Here is a 15,903-nt window from a genome sequence, read left to right on the forward strand (position 1 = left end):
ACAGGCCTCTGCGGAGCCATACCCTCTGCTTCTCTGAGCCTCTCAGGAAATCCCTGTCTCTTCCTCCGGCAGCTCTCCAGTAGAAGTCACGTCCTCCACCATAGCCGGGGAGTGGGGGTGGGGGTGGGGGGGGTGGGGATCCTACTCTTAAGTGTGGGCCAGGGGCAGCTTCCAGATATGAAGAGGCATCCTCGGCAAATAGTGACTCTATCATTGGTGGTGACCACACTTGACGTAAGAGATCTGGTAGTAAGGACTGGGCAAAGGGTGGGATGAAAATGGGCATATTCGTTACCCTGTTAATCACCGGAATGTGTTTGCTTTCAGTTCATGTGATTTGTTTTATTCTTTGGGCTTCACAGTATCTTCTACGTCTTCTGCAATATTAGTGGATATTAGTGAGAGGGAAAAACAATAAATAGCTGATGCCCGAGATTTGAATCCTGACACCTTCCTGGAAAGGGTCACTTGCCACAGTCCGGAATTCACTGTGCCCACACTGGCACCTGAAGACCTCTGGAAGGCAGAAGGCTGCAAACTGAGCCTTTGCCAAGCTCCTGGTATCTCCCACCCACCTGCCCCCTGGAGAGAGGCAGCCTCTCCGCGAAGCTGTTTTCAGCCTCATCTTGCAGTGTGCGGTCCCCTTTCCATAGGAGAAGGCTCTTCCCATAGAGATGCCTAACCCTTTATAAAAAAAATGTTTATTGGCTCAGCACCTGTAGTTCAAGCGGCTAAGGCGCCAGCCACACACACCAAAGCTCGCAGGTTCGAATCCAGCCTGGGCTTATCAAACAACAATGACAACTATAACCAAAAATAGCCAGGCGTTGTGGCAGGCGCCTGTAGTCCCAGCTACTTGGGAAGCTGAGGCTAGAGGATCACTTAAGCCCAAGAGTTTAAGGTTGCTGTGAGCAGTGATGCTACAGCACTCTACCCAGGGTGACAGATTGAGACACTGTCTCAAAAAAAAAAAAAAAAGAAAAATGTTTATTGATCCATCGTCTAGTTTTGCAGTTTCTATTTTGACAACTGTCATTGGCAACCAAAGCTTTTATATACCCTGTGTGCTCGATTCTAAGTACAACATCCTTTTAATAAAATAGATCAGAGATTCACAGGCTCCTCCCATATCTCAGGTTCTGAAGGAAGCCTTCAAAGGTGAACTCCTCAAAATTAATCTAAAATATTACATGTTTACATTAATTGTTCCTAGGAATTAAAACATGTGATTTAACTTAGTATGTGCTAGGTGAAATGTGGGCACTTAGAGGAAGTAATAATGCTGTGGAGGCAGCAAAGTACAAACCTGCTTACAAAAAGAGTTAGAAGAAAATACCAAAGGGTCAGTAGTGTGAGAAAACCAGTGGCTTTTTTCTTTTCAATATTTTGTAATTTTATCACCTTGTTTTTGGTGAAAAAAGTCATTATAAATACTGTACTTGGGAACGAATGCTGTAGTTTAATGGCATAAAATAAGGAAATATATTTTTTATCTGTAAAATAGGAAAAAACTACTTAGAGCAAAATTTTCTTTTAGTATATCCCTCCTTTTATTTTTTGAATGTATTATTTAAAATATATATTCAAAATATACATGGGTATACATACAAATACATATAGCATGTGTTTATTTTATACCCTGAAATTCCACTCCTCTGTTTTATTCCTTATATTTATAGCTCACACATCAGATATTATGAATATGAGGGAGACCAATTAATTCTAATCCTCTTCACCAGGCCCTAAATCATTATAGAGTTAATACAAAAAGATGAAGCAGATAGGAAACCAAAATAAAAGTCTATGTTGGAAGACAGGACTTTAATTAGTATGCAAATTTTCTTCCTAATTTAAGAAACATGCTGAAATGAAATAAATTCACCTACATTGTCTCACATAAAACAGAACTGAGGCAGGTATTATCATGTACTAGAGTAATGTGCAAGATATTTAACATCCTATATGATATGGCACCTACTAATCTAAACTCTCCTCAGCTGTAAACAGAAAGCATATCCTTAGGGTGTATGTGCCTGTCCGTGTGAGGCTTACTTCTGTACTTAGCTAGGGAGTAGCACAGAAAAATGCCTCCCAAAGAGGCAGAAAATCATCCCCAAGTTCTTCTTCCAGCTCACCAATCAGATAAGTCATTTCACCTCTCAAGGGGAGAAATGAGGGAGGGAGAAGAGAGAGAACAGGAGTGTTATCCTCATCACAAATAGAGAAGGAAGGAAACCTCATAAATAGAGAAGTTCCTCTAGAAGAATAGAAAAAATATAAAACTATTAAAAGTTATAGTAAGTGCCTTTATTAAAATAAACAATGTGCTAGAATAGGTATGAAATATGTATAGAAAGAACCTATACATATTTAGGTTATTTTGAAAGTGAGAGTAGAGTTCTGTAATATCAATCTGTCTGCAAGAAAAATTATATACACAATAGAAATGCAGAAAGCTGCCGGGCATGGTGGCTCATGCCTATAATCCCAGCACACTTGGGAGGCCGAGGTGGGTGGATTGCCTGAGCTCACAGGTTCGAGACCAGCCTGAGCCAGAGCAAGACCTCATCTCTAAAAATAGCCGTCCTTTCGGCCAGAGACGCCATCTTCCAGTAATCTTCCAGTAATTCGCCAAAATGACAAACACAAAGGGAAAGAGGAGAGGCGCCCAATACATGTTCTCTAGGCCTTTTAGAAAACATGGAGCTGTTCCTTTGGCCACATATATGCAAATCTACAAGAAAGGTGATATTGTAGACATCAAGGGAATGGGTGCTGTTCAAAAAGGCATGCCACACAAATGTTACCATGGCAAAACCAGAGAATCTACAATGTCACCCAGCATGCTGTTGGCATTGTTGTAAACAAACAAGTTAAGGGCAAGATCCTTGCAAAGAAGATTAATGTTCGTATTGAGCATATTATCTAGGAGCCAAGATAGCTTCCTGAAACATGGGAAGGAAAATTACCAGAAAAAGAAGGAAGCCAAAGAGAAAGGGACCTGGGTTCAACTGAAGCGCCAGCCTGCGCCACCCAGAGAAGCCCACTTTGTGAGAACCAACAGAAAGGAGCCTGAGCTCCTGGAACCCATTCCCTATGAATTCATGGCATAATAAGCATATAACATAGCACACAGAAGAACCAGTGGACCCACGTTTTGAGGTGCAAGAACCTATTTATTCCCCATGAGCTCATGGCATTGTAGGTGTACAGCATAGCACACAGAATAACCAATAGTCCCCATGTAACAGTGATACAAGGTGCTGGAACCTATTTCCCATGAATTCAAAAGTCAATCAACACTTTGTCACATTCAATGGCAAGGTGTCCCCCTGAGCTACTGGAACCTCTTCCTTATTAATTCATGGCATGGTAGATAAAAATAATAGCCTACTGCTACTATAAAAATGTTTCTCGTTCATTCACTAAAAGTGTGATTTTCTTTCCCTAAAGAAGTATCAAAGCAAATTTTAATGTGTCCAAAAATAAATAAATAAAATAAAAACAGCCGGACATTGTGGTGGGCTCCTGTCATCCCAGCTCCTTGGGAGGCTGAGGCAAGAGAATCACTTAAGCCCAAGAGTTTGAGGTTGCTATGAACTGTGACGCCATGGCACGCTACCGAGGGTTACAAAGTGAGACTCTGTCTTAAAAAAAAAAGAAATGCAGAAAGCTTAGGACACATAACTGCAATTTGCAGGGGGAGGTAGATATTTTATCTTCGTATTACCTATCGAACAAATAACATTGTTGGAACACATTATAAAGTATAAGCTGACCTAGATTACAAAAGTTTTTAAAAATTCGATATAAATGTGGGGCCCTTCAAAACATTACATTAATAAATTATCTTCAAGATCAAGGTTTGAAATAATGCACTATCTCAAATAATACCACAAATTATGGTAAGATTTCTCACTGTTTACATACTCTGTTGTTTCTCTGTTGGGAACTTTTCTCATGGAGAAAGCCACCATCGCTCTGAAAAGATATTCTTCATTCACATCCCAGGCATACTGAAAGAGAAGAAAAACAAAAATTCAGAGGCATATGGTAAAAAATGTTCCCTTCCATTCTAATTGTGCCCACCATAGTGGTGTCCTTCCTCTCTCTCTGGCTCTCTAACTGGAGACATGCTAAATCACATCCCCATAATGTTCAGGGCAGTGTTTCTCAGACATTCTATAATTCCACATTTGGTGTGTTGCGTAATCTTCCTCGGAACCTGCAATATCAGTTGCCAGTCAACAAATAGGGCACTTGGACAGTTCACCCTGGCCATTAGTAGTCCACTTCCTTCCTCTCTTCCTCTGTTCCCTCATAAACTCACTCCCAGTTTCCTTTCCTTTATTAACATCGACACAATTTTCCTATTTTCTTAGGTGGAAACTTGAGGGTGCGTGTACATGTTATGGCTGAACTGCTCCCCCCACAGACACACACACATTCATGTTGAAGCCCTAATTTCCCATACCTCAGCATGTAACTGTATTTGGAGATAGTGTCTTTACAGAGATTAAGTTGGAATAAGTTAAATTCAAGGGGGCCCCTAATCCAGTACAACTGGTGTCATTAGAAGAAGAAATTCAGACAAAGATTCATACAGCGGGAAGATGACTTGCAGACACAGGGAGATGGCCATCTTCAAGCCAAACAAAGGGACCTGGAGCAGATCTTTCCCTTTCATCCTCAGAAGGAACCAACCCTGTGGATATCTTGTTGTCAGACTTCTAGCCTCCAAAAAAGAAAAAAGTTCTTCTTTTTTTTTTTGGCCGGGGCTGGGTTTGAACCTGCCACCTCCGGCATATGGGGCTAGCGCCCTACTCCTTTGAGCCACAGGCGCTGCCCCAAGAAAGTAAATTTCTATTCTTTAAGCTACCAGTCTGCGGTAGTTTATTACAGCAGCCCTAGAAAGCTCATGTACTGTATTTCACTCCTTCTGCTCCTTCCTGTGGCAAAGAAAAAAGCCTGAGGCAAAAAGAACATAATATTGTTTAAGGACCACCAAGGAAGCTAGTGTGACTGGAGCAGAAACAGCTGAGTGGAGGGGAAGGGCTGGATAGCAGGGAGACATATTCAGAATTTGGGTTTCACTCTGGGATAGGAAAACATTTTACTATTACCCCCTTTCTCCTCCTCTGGTGGAGGAGGGAGTGGGATAATAAGTAAAAATAAATGGCTCCTAAATAACAACAAAAAATATATCACTCAGCTACCTTCTCTGGATAGGAAGGTTTATGACTGCACCTCTTTCTATCTGCTAGATACTTTGAAAACACAGTAGAACTCCTGCAAGTTGACCACCCAAGGGACTATAACCAACTGCCTGACATACAGAGGTGGTCAACATAAGGAACTAGGCCTTCTGTACAGATACGTACGTGTGATACATGTCCGCTCTATGAAAATGAGCTCAACTTAAGGAGCTGGTCAACGTCATTGGTCAACTATGGAGGGTCTACTGTATGTCCTTTAAACTTTCTTCAATTGCTTCTACTTCACCCCCATGCACGTTCAGTCCTATCTTACATAACTCTGCAGTGAGCTGTTACCACTGAGAAGAGAACATTCAGTCTCTTTTTGTTCCCTCAGATACGAATGCTGAATATTGCATTTTAATGTCTGCTTTAGATCCTGTCTGAAGTGTTCCTGCAATCTTTTATTTTTTTTAATTAAAAAACTCGTATTTACTTAGAAGCATTCAGAATATCAACAAAACAGTTACAAGGGGTTTTTCTGTAGTTACAGAGTGGTATTCAGTTAACAAAACAACAGTTATTTCGTATAAGTTGCATCAAAGACAACTGAAGATTAAAAATCTACCGTCCAATATGTAATTAATTTGTGCTGCGCACCTACAAGAACCTGTTTTAAATTTCCATGACAATTTACAATCCCTAGACTGTACCAGGCAAGGTCAGTGGCTTTTAAAAATACCACCAGGACAGGGCTATCTAAAGACACATTCGGTAGTGTGTTAACTATACAAAAAAAAGACACTGTATGGTTTTTGTTGTTTTTGTTTTTGTTGAAACAGAGTCTCACTATGTCGCCCTCTGTGGAGTGCTATGGCGTCACAGCTCACAGCAACCTCTAACTCTTGGGTTTAAGCAATTCTCTTGCCTCGGCCTCCCAAGTAGCTGGGACTACAGGTGCCTGCTGCAACACCCAGGTATTTTTTGGTTGTAGTTGTCATTGTTGTTTGGCGCCAAGTCAAGACACTGTACAGTTTTTTTTCTTTTTGAGACAGAGTCTCACTTTGTCACCCTCAGTAGAGTGCTGTGGCATCACAACTCACAGCAACCTCCAACTCTTGGGCTTAAGAAATTCTCTTGCCCAGCCTCCCAAGTAGCTGGGACTACACGCACCCACCACAATGCCCAGCTATTTTTCGGTTGCAGTTTAGTTGGCCTGGTCCAGGTTTGAACCCGCCACCCTTGATGTATGTGGCTGGCATTGTAATTACTGTGCTACAGGTGCTGAGCCACTGTATAGTTTAAAAACAAATCTTACACAGCCTTACATTTCAGTTTTTTTCTTTAAAAGGAATGAGTTGTGTATGGGGGGGTTATAAATGCTTTATAGACAAAAATATCTGTGCTAGAACCAACTTCTCCATCATCATCTTCATCTTCCTCATCTTCCTCCCCTTCCTTCTTTTTCTCGCCTTTTTCAGCCTTGACGACTCCCTTTTTCACTGCATCAGGCTTTCCTTGAGCTCGGTCTGCAGCAATATCCTTTTTGTATTTTTCCTTCAGCTTTGCAGCCTTCTTTTCATCAGGCTGCTTGTCCTCCGCAGCAGTGTTACTCCACATCTCTCCCAGCTTCTTTGCAACATCACCAATGGATAGGCCAGGATGTTCTCCTTTGGATTTGGAGCGATACTCAGAACAGAACATGGAGGTTCTTGGGTGCATTGGGATCCCTGAACTTCTTTTGTGTTTCCCCTTTAGGAGGGATATAGGTTTTCATTTCTCTTTCATAACGGGCCTTGTCCGCCTCTGCCGTATCTTCAAATTTTCCTTTCTCTTTAGCAGACATGGTCTTCCCCCTCTCTGAGCACTTCTTAGAAAACTCTGAGAAGTTGACTGAAGCATCTGGGTGCTGCTTCTTGTGCTCCTTCCAGCAAGTTTGCACAAAGAATGCGTGTGATGACATTTTGCCTCCTGGCTTCTTAGGATCTCCTTTGCCCATGTTTAGTTATTTTTCCTCAGCGAGGCAGAGTCACCCAGTGCCCGTCCGGCTCTCACTTGCCCCGGCGCTGTCTCTATGGAGCTCAATGTACTGCAATTCCTTCAATCTCTTAAAAGCTAACTTTTCCTTTTATATTATACTAGGAAATTCTAAAAATAACTAACTGGTGCACGACACAGCTCCTTGGTTTTGAGAATACATTTCTTTCCAAAATTAGTTTTACTCGGAATAAGAGTAGCTATAGTCCAATCTAATAAATAAATGAGCAAAACATAAAGAAGAAATGAGTCTGGTTAAAAATAGCACATGAACACTCTTCCACAGGGAAGCCTTGTTAATAGAATTCCAAGATGGGGAATAAGCTGCTCAAGTGTACATGAGAATAATAAACTCAGTGCAGCAAATGAAAATGAAGATGCCAGCCAGCTCTCCCTAGGACATGAATTGATGTTGTTTTTAGATCTTGGGGGATGGGTGGCGCCTGTGGCTCAAAGGAGTACGGCGCCGGCCCCATATGCTGGAGGTGGCGGGTTTAACCCCGGCCCTGGCCAAAAACTGCAAAAAAAAAAAAAAAGAAAAGAAATAGATCTTGAGGGATGATTCAACCTCTGTGCTGACATTGATTCCTCTTGAAAAGAAGAGCGCCAGATGGCTAGGTAGGAGTCCAGTTTGGTTACAGAACAAAGCCCTAAGCCATTTAGATCAGAACAGGACTGACTTAGTTCTAGACCAGGCTGAGTGTCCTGCCAGTGGAACTAACTTACCTTGAGTAAGTATGAAAAGATTGAAAGATTGTGCTTTGGGCATAGCATATTTCTATCAGGGCATTCAAAATGTTTCAAAGACACAGTCTTCACTCATAAAAGGAATTGAGACCATGTAGTAATGAGAAAATGTACAAATTAAAAGAGGATAAGGAGAGAGATACTAAAGCTAAACATTTGTGCACTCTATGGCCCAGCCGTTCTACTCCTAGACAAATACCCACCCCCAAAGAGAAAGCATACGGAAAATACAAATATATGCACAAAAACATTCAGAGCAGCTTAGCCACCTGTTGTACATACACTTGACACATGATAGGTGCTCAATGTATAAAATTGAACATGCCTTTAAATCCCACATATGGCTTCACAGACCAAGTGCTGCATATTAACTGCATATATTATCTGTCAGTTCAGATTCCCTGGTTCCTCACTTCAGTAACACTTGTGCCAAGGCCCCAAATGGCCCTGGCTCACCTTCCTTTTTGCACATATCTAAGAATCCCATGTTTTAGGTATGTAATCAGCATAACTCAGTAAGATCACAAAACAGATTAGTTGGTTTAATTCTAAAAAATTCATGACGACCTACCCCCAAATTGCCTGGGAATCCCTTAGGTTTTTTCATCAGTTCTCTCTCTCATAGGCCGGGTGACTATTTCAAACCTCACCTCACATCTCACTGAATGCCTTCAAAGTGCTTCACAATTCATAAATATATCTCAAGTCATCAATTTCAACTCTGCCATCTTCCTGACACCGAGATACAAAACATTCCTCCATAGACACATGTCCTATCCACCCCCACCCCAAAGTGCCAGACCGGCCTATGCCTTTCCGCGGCTACTCCTCCAACTCTGCCCTTCTCAGGATCTAAACATATCGGTTTCCCCTCCCTTCTGGGTATTCGGCTCCTACTGGAGCCTTTTCACCGTGCTCGAGTCTTTCCCATTCAACCAGCAAAGACAAGTCACTTTGCTCAATCTTCCTTTCTTCCATTTATTGCTGTCTCTCTCCTGCCCTTCACAGCCAAGACTCTCCAAGGAGTTGTCCACAATTCCATTCCCACATGTTCACCACCCATTATTTTTACCTCTCTTCGTCATCCGCCTTCCAGCTGCGCCACTCCACAAAACAGCTCTCCCAAAGCCGCCCCCAGCCCCGACATTGCTTAACACTATGAGCATTTTTTAGCCTTCATCTGGCTTGGCCTTTGAACAGATTTGATGCTCTTTTTTCTTTTTCTTTTCTTTTTTTATGAGACAGAGTCTCATTATGTCGCTCTCAGTAGAGTGCCGTAGCATCACAGCTCACAGCAACCTCCAACTCTTGGGCTTAAGTGATTCTTTTGCCTCAACCTCCCAAGTAGCTGGGACTACAAGCGCCAGCCACAAGGCCTGGCTATTTTTTTTGGCTGTAGTTGTCGTTGTTGTTCGGCGGGCCCCGGTTGGATTCGACCCCACCAGCTCTGGTGAAGGTGGCTGGCGCCCTAGCTACTGAGCTACAGGCACTGAGCCGATGTTCTTTTTCTTTTCTTTTTCTTTCCTTTTTTTTTTTTTTTTTTGAGACCTATGTCTCCCTGGGTAGAGTGCTGTGTTGTCACAGCTCACAGCAACCTCTAACTCTTGGACTTAAGTGATTCTATTGCCTCAGCCTCGCGAGTAGCTGGGAGTACAGGCACCCGCCACAATGCCCAGCTATTTTTTTGTTGCAGTTGTCATTGTTGTTTAGCAGGCCTGGGCTGAGTTCAAACCCGCCTGCCTCGGTGTATGTGGCTGGTGCCCTTACCCACTGATCTATGGGCACTGCCAGATTTGATGCTCTTAAACACTCCCTTCATCTCAAAACAAAACTCCCCAACCGAGTCCAGTAGTCCTTGACCTAGCCCCTCCTTTCTGTCTAGGTTCCTCCTCACTACCTGGATTCCAGATACCTCAGCCTCCTTTCTGTCCTTCACTCTCACCAACCTCTTTGCTACGATAGGCCTTCGCACATGCTGTTCCCGCTGTCTCTCCTTTTATCCCCTGGGTCACTTCTCACGCTTTAAACCTCACAGCAAGTGTCAGGTGCTAAGGTCCCTGATGAAGTCAAAGCCCTTTGCAATTCACAGTCCTTTTGTCAAGATTTGTATGTGAATATCTAGTGGATGACTGATTCTCCCACTACCATAAGCTCCACAATAGCTAGGACAAGCCAGATTTGAATTGCCATTGCCTCCCTAGCGTTCCGGATGGTGACTACATCAGAGTGTCCTGGCACAAGCAACCAGGCACAGAGAGTGGATTCTGTGGTCAGACTTGCCTGGGATTCAAGTCTTACCTCTGTCCCTTGCTGACTTGAGATCTTGAGTGAGTTACTTAATTTCCTTATACCTCAGTTTTCTCATCCGTCCAGTGGGAACGGAAATACCTGTACTACCTTCCTCAAAACGTTGTCGTCAGGGCTGAACGACTTGATAGGAGTCAAGTGCTTAAAAGGGTCCCAGCCAGAAACGAAACTAACTTCTAAACAAATAAATGCCAGCTGCTATAACAACCATTACTCATTAAGTAATGTAATATACTGGTGGACAAGCCTGAAAACAGATTTAGTTTTTTAGCACTTTTTTTTTGTTTGTTTCTAATCTGAGGCATCTCACTATCACCTCCTAATCGAGAAAAAAAAAATTTTTTGCAGGCCACCCTGGGAAATGGAAACTAGAATTAGACAATACTGTTTTATTAATTCAATGGTCTTTGCTGTTATTATGACTCTTTTTTAACTTCTATTTCATAAGCATATGTTTCACATTGTTACTTTAAAAATGGAAGAAATTCACATTAACATTGGACAATTGGAGGCCATAAAGATCTTAAGTGGGTAGAATTGCCCCCCCCCCCTTTTTTTTTTGCAGTTTTTGGCCGGGGCCAGGTTTGAACTCACCACCTCCGGTATATGGAGCTGCCCCCTACTCCTTTGTGCCACAAGTGCCGCCCCAGAGTTGCCCCTTCTTTTCAATGACTAGAAAACTGAGGCTGATATAAGCCCTTTTGCTCCACCATGCCAGGTTGAGATGTTCTTTTTTTTTTTTTTTGAGATAGTCTCACTATTTCACCCTTGGTACAGTGCCATGATGTCACAGCTCAGAGCAACCTCCAACTCCTGGGCTTAAGCAATTCTCTTGCCTCAGCCTCCCAAGTAGCTGGGACTAGAAGTGCCCGCCACAGCGCCCAGCTATTTTTTGTTGTTGCAGTTGTCATTGTTGTTTAGCAGGCCCAGGCTGGGTTCAAACCCGCCACCCAAGTGCATGTGGCCGGCGCCACAGCCACTGTGCTACAGGCGCTGAGCCTAGATATTCATTTTTTTTTTATTTTTTTGTTTAGCAGGTCCTGGCTGGGTTTGAACCCGCCACCACTGGTACATGCAGCAGTGCTCTAACCATTGAGCTACGGGCACCCGGCCGAGATGTTTGGTTTTTTAAATTATTTTACGTAAGATAAAACTTCACATATTTTCTAGCACACACTGCACATTAAATACTTAGGCAAACCTACTTTATTAACAATTGCTATTTTACTATAATCTACCTTTGTTTTATGAAAAGATCAGATGTGAGGTCTTTAGAAATAATTAGTTTGAGATTAAGACGAACTATGTAGAGAGCCTGTTATTAGAGAAAGAGCGTTATTAGCAAACAAAAACTGAGATGGAACACTAGGGTGTGCCACTTACTGCTTTCTCTCCAAGAGCTGTTTTGATACTAAGTCTCACTTTAAAAGCATTTTCTCCACCTGCCAGAAAGAAAAAAGAAAGCGCAGGATATAGTGATAAGATCTGTGAAAACAAAAGACTGATAAATCCTGCTATTTAATTCAACTCAAAACAACAGAACATAGAACTACAATTAAGCTACCCCCAAATACACCTGAAAGTTTACCCCAAATCATCACAGAGGGTTTCAAATGTTCTTTCAAACTGATTAAACAGTTCCGACCCCAACTTTCAAGCTGGGTAATGTCTGCAGATTTAGAAAAATAAAAGAGTTCTTTCAGTCAAGGACTTGTCAATCATTTAGGAAAACTGCTAATCTATTTTAAAGTTTCAAGGCGACTTACCTGGTTGACAGAGTTCAGCGTAAGTAGCAGTCACCAGGGAAAAGAGCAGCCACAACATTCTTTCAGAGTGGAAAACACAAGGCAAACTGAGAAAAAAAAATTCACCCTGCACTTAAAGCTGTCTTAGCCATTCTGTGACCCGGATTAGAATATCAAAGAAACAAGCCAGCCACCACCTAAAAGGTTTAATGATTAACATCCATCATTTGGGTTAATACTTCTATAAAAGCAGCCCATCTCCTGTCACTTATTTACAAAAATCTGTTTGAAAAGCAGATAAGTTGTTTTTTCCAGATTCTACCTCAAAAGAATGTTTCCTCTGCTGTCTCAAAGTTGGAATGCTCCCCCAGCCCTTCTGTGGCTGTCTGGTGGAGCGCACAGCGGAAAGCACTGGGTCCTTTCTGGAGCTTTTCCTTGGCATGAACTTTCCACCTTTTCAGGGCTAAAACCCTGATATCTGGTTCACAGACAGGCTAATTTAGGAAACAAACTCCTCTCTATCTCTGTCTTCAGAAACAAAGGCTGTCTTCCAAGAATGGCCTCACCTGACTCTCACCACAGCAGGTAAATGTCCAGGAGAGCTTCCACTTCAAACAAAGGGAAGGTTTTGTTCAGCCCTCAGGTCTGGCACTTGTGTAAAATCAAAGTTAATGAGAGAGAGCAGTGGAACATTCTGTAATGATGGGAATGTTCTGTCTGTGCTATCCAATATGGCGGCTACTACATAGGTGGCTATTGAGCACTTGACTATGGGACTTACTGAGAAAATGAAGTTTTCGTTATTTAACTTAATTTAATTTAATGTAATAAGTGGTCACATGTGGCTAGTGACTACACTGGTCAGTGCAGCAACACGACAGTAATTAAGAGCTTTCTACCTGGAACTGGGTTCACTGGATTATTTCTCTAATCCTCAAAACAACAGTCGTTGTTATTGTAATCACGTCAACAAGTTGTGGGCAGCAGAGGATGAGTGGAACGGGTGTCACTTTACAGCTCAGCTGACTTGCACTTGAACCTTGTCTCCAGCACACCAGACCGCATGGTGTCTCTGGTCATCCTTGGTGAAAACTGAAATTGCATCAAAACCTCAGAGATGCTCTGAGGACGAAGAGGATGAGCGTAAAAGAATCTTTCTACTGGTGGGCATCCCACAGATGCCAGTAGATGCCCCCAGAGGGTCGGTGGCAGGCCTGTGCTCGCTACTGTGCTGCCTCTTCATGAATTCAGTCCCCACATTCCCCCTTCTTCCTCGAAAATCATCAATGGCCACATAGGGTGACCCTGACGTCAGATAGAATACTAGGATTTTTAAAGCAACCAGGAGGAAAATATCAACAATGACGTTTCTCCAGCACTTTGAGATATTATCAGTCCCCCTCCTTGTAAGATGATATTTTGTTGTAGAGGACCCATTTCTGCTAGCTAAATCCACCTGAGGAAGCTTTTTCTCTTCTCCTGTATCTTGGGTGCAGGAAAAGCTGTACTAGAGGGAGAGGCAGCCAAAAGTTAGCCCAGCCATGCTAGCAATTTCACTGTTAGGTGCAATGGAAATTTCCAAAAGGAAGAGCTCACTTAACTGACCCCTAAAAAAAAGACTAGAGGAAGTCACCTTGGGAAATGTCAGACTAGATAAAGTTATTATGGATGGAAAGTCAAGACCCATAAAGGCAGAGATTCTAACAAAGCAAAATTTTATTTGCATCAAGGAACAAAGCCATGTTAGGAACACAGAAATCCTATTCAGCTTTTTTTTAGTTCTGCATATCACAAAAGTGACGAATTTCTTCTATGCTTTCACTTAGTCATTTATGTAACTAGGATTGAAGACAATAAAATACTGAGTCTTAGTATAAGCTATTCATTTGAAAAGAAAAAACAACCTCTTCTCTTTTTGGTTATGATTTTTGAATGTCTGTTGTCTCATTTTAAAAGTGATAAAAAAAAAGGAACACTAGAAATTCTTTATAGACAATACAGACAAGCAAAAAAAAAAATTAGAAAACACCCATAATACCACCAGGGTGGATGACCAATGTTAATATATTTCAGTGGTTGAAACACACCTTTCTCAGCCTTGGATCTTCCTGTATGTTCCTGCATGATGTTGGTTTGTTTCTTCGTAGTGCCAAAATCAGAACACAGCCATGTAAAGATGGAAATAGGAATAACCTTTCCCTTCTTCCTTCCTCTAAAGGGAATGCGGCTGCTCCACTGAATGTGGTGACTTTAAAAATGATGTGTCATCTGATAAAAGTATCCTTTTGTTTCCGCTTACTAAAAAGGATTTTTATCAGCAATTGATGTTGCATTTTATCAACTGCCTTTTCATTATCTATTAATATCATCAAAGTATTTTTACCATTTGGTGCACTAGATTCATAAATTTCTTTACATTGATATAATCCTTACACCAGTTTTATTAAATTTATTTTTAACATGCTGCTGGAATTAATTGCTGGGTTTTCCCCTAAGATTTTAGACTTTTTCTTTGAAAAATATCATGTAAGTTCCTTTTCAAGTGCTGATTCTTGAAATTTTGTTTTCCTAGCCTTTATGTTCCCATCTTGAAAATAATATAGAAGGGTTTCTAATATTGCCCATGTTTAGAAATACATATAATGCATATAAGAAATAAAAAGCTCAAAGGCAAAGAATCTGAACCATGCGCATTTTAAAGGAAAAGTTCTTGAAATTTTTCCTATTTTTTTTCTTTTTTGAGATCGGATTGCCTGGGCTATAGTGCAGTGACATGATCATAGCTCACTGCAACCTCAAACTCCTGAGCTCAGTTCTTCTGCCTCAGTCTCCCCCAAGGAGCTGGCCTTACAGGCATAGGCCACTATGCCCAGCTAATTTTTCTTTTTTTGTAGAGACTTTCTATTTTTGTAGAGATGGGTGCCTCACTATTGTTGCTCAGACTGGTTCCCTGGCCTCAAATTATCTTCCCACCTCGGCCTCCTAAAGTACTAGGATTTTTTTTTTTTTTGAGACAGAGTCTCACTATGTCGCCCTGGGTAGAGTGCCGCAGCATCATAGCTCACAGAAACCTCCAACTCTTGGGCTTAAGCAATTCTCTTGCTTCAGCCTCCCAAGTAGCTAGGACTACAGGCACCTGCCACAATGCCCGGCTATTTTTTGGTTGTAGTTGTCATTGTTGTTTAGCAGACCCAGGCCAGGCTTGAACCCGCCAGCCTCGGGGTATGTGGCCAGTGCCCTACTCACTGAGCTACGGGCGCCAAGCCATAAAGTACTAGGATTATAGGTAGAGCTGTCAGGCTCGGCTGGACAGAAATTTTCATTTCTTATATTATCATTTATTTTAGGATTTATACTTCTTCCTGAGTCCATTTTGGCTTTTTACAGTTTCCAAGGAAATATTCATTTTGTTAAGATCTTCCAGTGTTCTTATGAAGTTTATAGACTATTTCTCATAAAATATCTACATTTGTTGCTATGCTCTCTTTATATTTTCTAGTACATATGTTTTTTCTCATTTTCCATAATACTTGCCAGAGGTTTGCCTATTTTTCTTGTTGTTTAATCAAAGAATAAGATCTTAGATTTAATTTACGATTCTGTCTGTTTTTGATTCATTGATCCTATTTACATTTATTAAGACCTTGCTTCTATGGTCACTATTCTTGCTTTCTTCCTTTAAGAAGAAAGAAACAAGTTAATAGACTTGTTTATTTTTTTAAATTTCTCACTTAATATTGACGATATCTATGGCTACGAATTTTCCTTGGAGTACTGCTCTGGCCACATGATGTAAAATGTACAGGTGTGCAGTGACTTAATTCTTATTTTCTAAATAGGTTATAATTATTGTTTTAATTTTTTAAATATCC

The 15,903-nt window shown here is 41.5% G+C and overlaps 1 protein-coding gene across 1 annotated transcript in view; it reads right to left on the reverse strand.

Annotated features, from left to right (window-relative positions):
• CLTRN (collectrin, amino acid transport regulator) overlaps positions 1-12,189 on the reverse strand; it is a 44,014-nt gene extending 31,825 nt beyond the window's left edge. Inside the window, exons 1-3 of the mRNA XM_053580381.1 lie at positions 12,053-12,189; positions 11,670-11,728; positions 3,931-4,016 (exon numbers count right to left, since the gene is read on the reverse strand). Coding sequence (XP_053436356.1) covers positions 3,931-4,016; positions 11,670-11,728; positions 12,053-12,110 — 203 coding nt within the window. The 5' untranslated portion in view covers positions 12,111-12,189. The remainder of the gene's footprint in view (positions 1-3,930; positions 4,017-11,669; positions 11,729-12,052) is intronic.
• Between the last annotated feature and the right edge of the window lie 3,714 nt (positions 12,190-15,903).

This window comes from Nycticebus coucang, chromosome X (assembly GCF_027406575.1).
Source record: "Nycticebus coucang isolate mNycCou1 chromosome X, mNycCou1.pri, whole genome shotgun sequence".
Taxonomy (NCBI): Eukaryota; Metazoa; Chordata; class Mammalia; order Primates; family Lorisidae; genus Nycticebus; species Nycticebus coucang.